Source organism: Solanum verrucosum, unplaced genomic scaffold (assembly GCF_900185275.1).
Source record: "Solanum verrucosum unplaced genomic scaffold, falcon-dt-bn FXZP01000253.1, whole genome shotgun sequence".
Lineage (NCBI taxonomy): Eukaryota > Viridiplantae > Streptophyta > Magnoliopsida > Solanales > Solanaceae > Solanum > Solanum verrucosum.
Genome location: NW_026019984.1, coordinates 2,375,974 through 2,386,970, shown reverse-complemented (window position 1 = coordinate 2,386,970; position 10,997 = coordinate 2,375,974). Strand labels below are relative to the sequence as shown.

General features: G+C 32.0%; 1 protein-coding gene across 1 annotated transcript; it reads left to right on the top strand.

The window, feature by feature from the left end:
* Positions 1-4,526: 4,526 nt before the first annotated feature.
* On the top strand, positions 4,527-10,518 carry LOC125818129 (serine/threonine-protein kinase D6PK). Its single transcript, XM_049497657.1, has 2 exons — positions 4,527-5,161; positions 9,083-10,518. Exons 1-2 carry the CDS (start codon positions 4,542-4,544, stop codon positions 9,882-9,884), a joined length of 1,422 nt encoding a protein of 473 aa, XP_049353614.1. The 5' UTR covers positions 4,527-4,541; the 3' UTR covers positions 9,885-10,518.
* Positions 10,519-10,997: the final 479 nt, after the last annotated feature.

Sequence of the window (10,997 nt, the reverse complement as noted above, 5' to 3'; positions counted from 1 at the left end):
TTTTATAGAAGGCCTCTTTTTAATATGCAACCATCATATGTGTGTTTTAGGAGTATTGATATGTACATACAATTTTAGAAAATAATTTATTTAGTAGTAATTGAGTACGATAACGATTATTACGATTTATGAGTGAGAGGGGGGCTTCTCCTTATCTATTATCTCAAAGTTGCATCGCTAATTTGATGAGAAAGAAAAGTTTTTTCGATGTGAGCTCCTCAAGAATGATGATGGGTCGAGACGTCATCCTTTTTTACAATATATATAATTATTTATAATATATCACATGATTTAAGAAGTGACATCATAAGTTTTGTCAGATTGAAATTAAAATAAGTGGGTGCTAACCTATTTAATAGCATGTTTATACATAGTGTTATTTTTCAAAAATATTAGGTTGAATTGAACCTATCAAGTCAATCTTAATTTGCCTCTTCTTTTGGTTCATATGAGTAATAATATAGATACTTAGGTTTTAAATTCTAGACTCTAGTACTAGTATATCAATGTCAACTTTTAATTTGTCCCCTAAACTTTGAAGTAAGTAATATGATAATGTATTTTTCAATGTCCCAAAAATAGTAACTTCTTTGAATTAATTAATATAGATGAACAAATAATTACTGGTGGTTGGAAAACAATACTAGCTGAAAAAATAAGGTGTACATGACCCCTATTTATACAACTTTTAATTATGAATAATAAGTAATACTCATTAATTAAATTTATAGTTGTGGTCCTCTATTATTGGTATATACCATTATTGTGAATTTGATATAACTTAAGGAGGCAAGTTAGAAGTCTTTTGTTTAATACTGCAGTTTATGTAATCATTTTATATATATCTATATATATATATATATATATATATATACTAGGTAGATACGTATTTTTTTAGGGCTTTCCAAAATTGAATCGTAACAGATAAGTCAATCGTGAAATTAATTTATTGATTTATTCATATTAGGTTATCGGATTAACGGAGTAAAATTTTATAGTTAACGGTGTATCGGTGAAGGGGTGGATTACTTAATTTTCTTATTGGGTAAGTCGTTAACCCATTAAAAATTATCATAGTTACATTTTTACTATCAGAATATTTGTTAAATAAATGTTTATGTGCATGCACCTTCAAAATTTACTTTCATATATTTCTCAATGTGATTTATCATAACATAATTATCAACTTAAGTAGAACATGAAATCACTACAGAAATGATTTGACCCAATACATCGTCTAATAATTATTAATCCAATATCAAATTAATTGATAACTTATTGACTGGCTAGTGAATTAGTATATTTAAAAATTGATATTTGATGAGCTAAATCATTAAGCATTAATGCATAATTATCCGTTCCCTTCCTTTAGCTACTAAGATATTTTAGTTCGCTAAATTTAAAATTTTTAAAGGCACAGATTAGCCACAGAGCTTGAATACGATTTTTCGATGCAAGACTACATTTTTCTATTGTTATAAATTTGTGGGACATAATTACAAATATGGAGTTGGACAAGATTGAATAAATATGGAATTATTTCACCGACTTATTAGGTTATCCACACATTGTCAACGTCCATTATTTGAATTATTCCTTTTTTCAAAACATAGTTTTGTTATAATATTACAATAATATTTTTTTGGTTAACTTTTGAAAGATGTTTATTTAAGAAAAAAAAAAGTCAAAAATTCAAGTAAATTGCATGTCCACGAAGCCGATCAGAGGATAATCAAGCTACTAAAACGAGGGGTTTATATTTACATCAAATATTTAATATTTGTATTAAATTTTTCGATTAATTTAATTGTGAGAGAAAAGTTTTTCTAGTAAAATATATTTCATTATTAGACTCAAACCTAGCATTTCTAGTTTAAAAAAATGAATCTAATTTATTTTATACCTATAATTGATTTATAGGTTATTTTTTCTTTTTAAAAAATACTTAGCAGAATTTGATTTTTGGTCATCAATCTTAGTGAGTCACTATATGTCCAATCACAACTTTAATTTTTTATAACCGATTTTTCAACTCCACTTTCAAATGTTACTATTTCATTTTAGATATCACTCGACTCATATCTAAACACCTTATATTAAATTGCTTATTTTGATGTAATGTTGAATACACCTTCTTTTTTTTGAATGCACACAATTATTACCACCAATAAAAATTAACCAACATCTCCACACTTTAATTTAATTTAATTTAATTATTTTTACTTTTTTATTCCTCGAACAACCATAAATGTAACAATTTCAAAATTCAAACCAAGGGGCTAATAAATTGTACTCCATAATAGTCATTTTCGAATTTATTCCTTTAACTCTTTCTTACTATCGTTTTCTCATTTAATATTTTCTCCTTTGATTTGAATAATTTGATGGTTGGATAAAGCACGACCAATCAAGAATGCGATAAAAACAAATTTGAAATTTGAAATTTATGATTAAATACTTAATAATTTTTTTAAATAAATATATAAAGTCTGAACAAAAGTTATTAAGTTACGTATATTCATAAATTCCGATGTATCAGATTCAAGACATAAGTACAACCATAAAACCCACCAATAGTGGATTGAGCTTTAGTATGAACATAAGTAAATATGAGGAAATTTACAAAATTGCAATAAATAGTAAATACTACAATTGCAAATTCATAATTTTAAAATACAGCAATTTTATTTCATAATGGGATTTTTTTTTTCTATTTCTAGTCTAGTTTGAGAAACTAGTTGAAATTAAAACTTTGTAGCTTTTTTTTTAATCAGAGGTCTCGTGTTGATATGAAAAAATCTTTGGTAGGGAGTGATTTTTTCTAAATTGAGATCCTATGGGCGTGAATCTGAAATAGTCGAGTTTTAATATGGGTATCGAATACTGAATGGGAAATCAAATAAAATAATTGCAATAGTTTTTGTTTCGTACATGAGACGTGATGAAATCTAGTATTGCCAATATAATATTTGGTTATTTAATTATTTGATACACCGCATAAAAACTAAGCATTAGTTATGTTGTAATTGGTTATTCTTATGGTTGTCTCTCTATATAAAAATTATGTGTAAATTTAAATATTATTTTATGCGAGATAAAATACGAATAATAAATAATTGTCTTCCGCATAAATAATGTTCTTATTTTGGTTGATTTTTAATTTTTGCCTCTTAAATTAGTGGTCTTCAATCTTTGTCCTTTACGCTTAAGCACTTTGACTAATAATAAAGTGGACAAAAATATCTCTAGAAAAAAAAAACTAAAACAAAAAAAATTATTATGCAAATAAATTTACAAGACACAAGTTATGTCTTACGAGGCAGAAAAAACTCAAGGCACAACTTAATTTATGCATTATAAGGCATACGTTCTGAGGGTCTCTCGGAAACAGCCTCTCTACCTCTACGAGGTAGTGGCAAGGTCTGTGTACACTCTACCCTCCCCAGACCCCACCTAGTGGGATTTCACTGGGTATGTTGTTGTTGTTGTTGAAGGCATACGTTCAGTGTAAGAACAATATGGATTAGGAAGTTCACAATCTACAACTTATTCCTCTTAGTTCAGATAGAACTTATGCTCATAGAAGACATAAGTTCAGTTTTTGAATCCACAAAGTTATGTCTCAACAGATATAACTCATTCCTATGTACGGAACTTATGTCGAACAATGCATAAGTTCTCTAAACATATGTTGTGTGACATTAGATACTACACAACTTATGTCAGACAAGACCAAGGTTCTTTAAGCCTTTGTCTTGCAAATTTAAATCATAATTAAAGATACTTTGCCTCTCAAAATTTCATTAAATGAGAAGCACAAAAAAAAATTAATTAAAGATCACCACTAAATAAGGGAATCCATGCAAATACTTGATTAAGGAGGATCAATCAGTTTGGACATGAGATATGAAATCAAATTGAAATGAAGTACATGTCTATTTCTTAAGTTATTTTTTCCTTAAACATGAAAACCTACAAGTTGTGAAAATTATTTTTTTTAAAATCCAATCTTATTAAATGAGCAAATCATAGTTCATAAACAAGATATCACTTGACCCGACCACTACATCATGACCACGACCCGTTCCAACTAGTCCTTCTTCGTGAACGCAAAGTTCAAGAGTAATCCTTGTCCATAAACATGTTGTGACTCTCACGAACACAAAGGTCAAGAGCAATCCTTCTCCACGAATGCGATCATGGTTTCACGAATGCAAAGAACTAAGACACCACCTTGATTTAGAATCCTTTGAGATTTATCATGATTACAACTCGTATGTTTAAATGTTGACTTGAAATCATGACTTTATACCGCATGTTCAAATGTAAGTTTGGAATAAGAAAATATTTTATGGGCCCAATGGTACCCAAAATATAGTACACAAACAACGGACTTTACGTGGCCCAATCCCCCCTTTTTTCAAAGCCCAAAGCGAATTTCGCTCCCCGAGGAAAAAAAAATTCACCTTAAAAAAGCTCTCTACGTCTCTTTATTCATTCACATTTTTTCTTCTTCTTCGCCCAAAAAACTCGAGCCAAAAATGGAGCCATGGCTCGACGACTTAGCCGATGACCTTCAAAGCATCAGCTTCAACTCTACTACCAGCACTACCACCACCACCGCCACTGACATTAACCGGTCGACTAGTTCCGGCTCCGAAGCCACATGGACGGCTACGGCTTCTTCTATCTCTTCCAACTCTCTTCACCACCATATCACTAAGCCACGCGCCGCTACTCCTTCCGGTGATCCTTACTGGGACGCCATTACACGTGGTATTTCCACTTCTACTTCTTCGGCAATTTCTCTAACTGATCTCCGATTTCTCCATCGACTAGGATCCGGCGATATAGGCTCTGTCTTCCTCGCAGAAATCAAAGCTGCTCCTGTAACGGAGATTTCGAAATCGACGGCGGTATCGGCGTACTTTGCTGCTAAAGTTATGGATAAGAAGGAACTTGCGAGCCGTAATAAGGAAGGAAGAGCGAGGACTGAACGGGAAATACTTGAAATGTTAGATCATCCTTTCCTTCCGACGCTTTATGCTTCTATTGATTCACCGAAATGGTCGTGTTTGTTGACGGAGTTTTGCCCCGGCGGTGATCTACACGTACTCCGGCAACGTCAACCGGCGAAACGCTTCCCTGAATCCGCTGTCAGGTACACTATTCTCTAGTACATTTAAACTATACACACACAATACATCAACTGCAATCACTACTTTTTGTAATTCGTGCTATCTATTTAGCTACGGATTTTTGTTAGCTATTCTCAAATTAGCTACGAAGTTCGTAATTAATCTAATTTTTTTGAAATTGAGTTGACAGTGACGGAACTAACATTTTCACTAACCAATTCAAAATATAAAAAAACAAATACACATGAAAAACTAATGGAGTTTAATATATTGTATAATTTTTTGTTGAGTTCGGATGAATTTCTCTATTCTACCTTTTTCGGTTTTGCTCCTGTGGGGCCCACCAGGTGGTGTTGGAGCTGGTAATTGTCAGTATTATGGCTCCATCTAAGTTGGTCATTGTCATCTTCTTCTTTTCACTGAGGCCACACTGGATCTATAGTGGACTTGTGCACACTGGATCATTGATTAAAATGGTAATTAATTAGGAAAGATAATTAGAAAATTATGATTAGTTTATTATTATTATTATTATAAGTTGTGATCCACACGTGCTTACTAATATGACTTTTATACTTAAAAGTCAAAGTTTAACTTCAGCCAATAAGCACTCGCCACGTGGATCAAAAAACAAGGTTTTTACGAACCCTACAATTTTTAAAAGTTGTTATAGTAGTGTTAAATCGTCTAAAAATGTATTATATTTTTAAAGGGTATGAATTTGAATTAGTCGATTCTAAAGCATATTGGTCTGGGAAAAAAGAACTTGTGTGTCATAATTGTTTTGGGATTTGTTAATTATCGTTTAGTTGGAGTGATAGAGCTTTTAATGATCATGATGGGAGTACTAATCAATCAATACATATTTCATTAATTTTTTTTAATAGTTGACTTGATGAGGTGCATGTGAAAAAGGAAGGAGCTAATCACGTCTCTAGTCCTTTTTTTAAAAGAAAATATTTTATACTAAGATTGTATAATATCAAAGTCGGTTATAAATATGTAGTTTGGTACGTGAGATGAGATAAATAAGGATATTCATAAATGAAATATCTCACCTTTTATATGGGATACCATATAGTAATCTCACTATTTTAATATAAATGGCAGAATAAAATAATTTCGAAATGAACTAATACTTCAAATCAAACATGAATCTTTTCTTCCTTTTTTAAATTCTAAAAATATTGATTGATCATATATTTCATTATAGTTGTATGATTTAGAGTATTTTTTCCTATTTGATGCGATATCCACCCTATTACCACTAATATGCTTTTAGACCTTTACGAAATAGAGATAAATTTTTTGTATACTTTACTCTCTTCACCACTTCATCAATTGAATCTGTGATTATTATTTGTTATCACACTAGAAAAGAATGAACATAGAGCCACTAAAGTTTTGAGTAGTTGTGTAGATTTTATGTTTTTTGGTCGGTGTTTATGTATTCATATTGAGATCTAATTAAATTTTAATTTCATAATAGTAAGTTTTACATATTTTTTTTTAAATGGAAGGATTTTTAATAAAAATAATTATTTTTAATTAAACTATCACTCTACAATAATCCTCATTGATATTATGTGGAATCTAATTCGAAAAGATTTTGCCTTCTTTCTTAAGAAAGATAGTCTTCGAAGATTCTTTATAAATTTATTAACGAAATCAAGATAGTTAATTCTTCAAATATTTAAATTCTATTTTTGGCAATATCCTAGTATGAAATTCTATAAACTATGAGTCCAAAGTTAATTTGTCAAATAAACTTTTTAAAATGTGATAGCTTTTCCAGTTATTATTCCCAAAATTAAGGAATAGTCTTGCCTTATAACTTTTCCTTAATATAAGGGATTTGGAATTTTAATTTTGAAAACTATTTTTTTCATAAAATATTTTCTTTACCAAAGTGGTCCCATATTATATTGCAATAAATTGATCTACATAGGAGGCCCTATATATATATTTAACTATTAGTATAATTGACAAATATGCCATGTTGGTACACAAGTTATACAGATAATGACAACCTAGCTAGACCAAAAATAATAATATGACTAGAAGGAAACTAGAAGAAATGATTCAAATCTAATTTCTCTAGCTTTTACTTTAGAAAGTAGTTTTTGATTGAGCAGAAAATCATGTCCTCAAGATTATTACTTTTTTTGACTTGACATTTCACTGCCTACATTTGGATTTTTATGATTTGGATGGACCTCTCTTTTGATTATATGATCCCTTGTGACACATGAAACAAAAAAGAAAAATCAGATAATTTTTTTTATTTTTATATTCATGGTGTTTGGATCAGTTTGTACGCACCTCGACTAATTTTACAGAATATTTGTTACCTTATATCGAGTAGATAGTTAGTAAGTAGTCAAGCGATTTCTCTCTTTTCAGTGGTAGAGCATGGTCATAATCTGGAACAATATTATTACTACGGTTGTTCCTTTTTCTTTGGTTATCAATTTTATTTCTAGTGTCATTACTTTTAGCTTTTTACTTGTGCATTTTGCACAAACATGTTATGAAACACGATTTTCTTAAGTCTAGGGTTTATTAGAAATCACCTTTCTATCCCACAAAAGTAGGGATAAGGTTAGCGTACTTGCCATCCTCTCAAGACCCACATGTGATTACACTGAATAACTATTGTTGTTATAATATCTCCTACTTTATACCAGCACATGTATCAGATAACTTTGTCTATCAAACTTGTACTAACCAAAAGATCAACTATTCACACCTAAAATAGTAGACGGAAAATAATGTCCCATAATAATTTAATTCTTTGTCAAAATGCACTACCTACTGAACTAATCAGAATTATTGGGGGTACATAGTCTTCCCTTCTTGCTTCCCATGTTCATTGTTTTGCCTACAAAGTACAAGGATATATTTTACCGATAAAGATATGCCCTGTTTGTGTAGGCCATACTTTTCAACTAATTTGTGGGTGAGTTTATTCTAATATACTTGCATTATCTTTTCAATTTGCTCAATTGCCCATGATATTTTCTAAGTATAATTGTCTACTAGATAATCGATATCTATCCTAGTAGGAGATAACAGATACCTTGTGAAATTAGTTGATGTGTGTGCTTAGGTTAATTCGGATACCACCATTACTAAAAGAACTCTTTTACTACTACTCGATTCATTTACTTTGTTCATCTTGTTATTTTCCTTGTGTCTATTAGAAACAACCCTCTCTATCCCATAAAGGTGGGTAAGGTATGCCTAGAAAACCTTTTTCAAACCGCACTTGTGAAAGTCCTTGATATTTTCTTCTTTTGTGGATATCCCACGAACATTTTTTTCTCATTTTAATTAATCTAGTACAAAATGTAATAATGTTGCACTTGTGGAAAGCAACCAAACGAAGAGCACAAAAAGGAGAAGAGGACATTAAAGTTGCGCCATGATATAGGGACAATGTTTCAAGGACCTACTTTTTAAATCTTGCTACGTTGCATGGGGAAACAATTAGGGGGCCAGCACATATTCCACAAACTAAAGTATAGAGTAGTTTTGCTATCTTTAAAGAAGTATATTGGTCCCCTCCCCATATGATAAAGAGTTGAAACAAACTTCTTTGTGCAGCGAAAATTGGGCCGCATCCTTCCTTAACTAGAGTTCTTGGACCCTCCTTGGTTTCGAACCTTAGAATGACAAAAATCTTGCTTGGGAGCACTTTCCTCTTTAATCATTCTCGTGTGTCTCGAAATCAAATTAATTGAAAAAATCAATACAAATATCGAATACCAGATAAAAAAGGTGGGCCCCCAAAAAATTTGAGCCCTATAGTCCTTACTTCATTTAACTATGGTTCTTTTCTTTGTTTCCCTCATGCTTCCATTAGTCTCATCTTCTTGTGTTTAACTTTTTATATTTCGAATCTTCTTAGTGAAAATCCTGATGTTACCACTTGATATCTCCAGGTTCTATGTGTCGGAGGTGGTGGTAGCGTTGGAGTACATTCACATGATGGGAATAGTTTACCGCGACTTGAAACCTGAAAATGTTTTGGTCCGATCGGATGGTCATATCATGCTCACAGACTTTGATCTCTCGCTAAAATGTGATACCTCTACATCAACACCAGCTCAAGTGATTTCAAGTAAAAATACACCTAATGGTGGACCTCAACAAAATGAGTACAAAATTGAACCACCAAAGTTCACAGCTTCTTCATGTATCCTGCCAAACTGTATAGTACCTGCTGTATCATGCTTCCACCCGAAAAGAAAGCGAAAGAAGAAGCCAGGACATCTTGGTGGCCCTGAATTTGTAGCTGAACCAGTCGATGTTCGTTCAATGTCCTTCGTGGGAACTCACGAGTACTTGGCACCAGAGATTGTATCAGGTGAAGGTCATGGTAGTGCAGTAGATTGGTGGACACTAGGGATATTCATATTTGAGTTGCTATATGGAGTAACACCTTTTAAAGGTATAGACCATGAACTAACCCTAGCTAACATCGTTGCTCGAGCCCTCGAATTCCCTAAGGAACCATCAATGCCAGCCCCAGTTAAAGACCTGATATCACAACTCCTTACTAAGGATCCCGCGCGAAGAATGGGATCAACTATGGGTGCTACAGCAATCAAACACCATCCATTCTTCCAAGGAGTCAATTGGGCACTTTTAAGATGTACTTCACCACCATTCATTCCTCCTCCATTCAGTAAAGAATTTCTCTCTGACGGAAGTTGCCCTGATACCTCAATGGAATACTACTAGCCTCTATCACTCAGATTCTTCGAAAATGTTGTCGCACTCGTATCAGATCCTTCAAAAGAAGCAACATAGCTACTACTAACTAGTGTGAATAAAGACTCAAAAAAGTCAAATTTTTTGGACCAGGTAAGAATGCAAGAAGAAGTGATTTGTGGTGGACTTTTCTTGGATGTTAATCAATATTGACCCACCAATATGAATATGAGGATATATGAATACAACAAAGACAGTAGTTTTTGTTATTGTTTGCTAGCCAATGCTCTATTGTACATTGCTATTATTATAGGTGGACAAAAGAAGGAAGGTTCATTTTCTAAATCTTTTATAAGTCAATGCCTTTGTCTTCAACATTGGATCCTGACAAAATACATGTAGACAATTGTTACACAAGAAAAGGGCCTGGTTGCATGAAGGATTTGGTTAGGTGATGGGTGGTGGAAGGTCAAGGATATGGGCCAAGCATCATGTTTTTGCTAATCTTGTTCTTTTCCTTGTGGAAAAGCATGATGTTTCCATGTGATTTGTTTATTTATTAGGATCTTGTACGGTTGTAGGGTAGTAGCTAGTCATGGGTGGTGCCTTGTGAATTTTATAAATTATATAAAAATATTTTCCACATAAATAATTATTATGGTATTATTAGACCTTTTTTCAACTCCCTTTTATCACTATTATACTATTTTCGTTAACACTGTAGATTATTCTGATTGAATTTCAAATATCATCCTCACGCACAACAAAGTTTGACGTATTCTCTACAATAACATCCTAGTGAGGTAACAACCTTGTCTTTACTTTGTGGAGATAGAGAGGCAAGAACGTGTTTGCAATGCATCTATTTCATGTTTGTGTTGTTGTCATTCTTTTTATGTTGTTGGTGTTCATGTTAGTTTGCGAGCACTATTATGTCTGCGATAGGTAGAAAGAAATTACTTATTATTATTTTTTATACTGTGGCAATTATTTTGGTAGGATTAGTTTTGTTTATTGATGGTGGTTGATGTGCTTTTTTGATTTGATTTGGTAAATTGGTTTTGTCTGATGATTATGATCATTATATTGACTGTCATGAAGAAAAAGTTGATTATGGAGAAAAGTGTAATTAACTTTTATAAT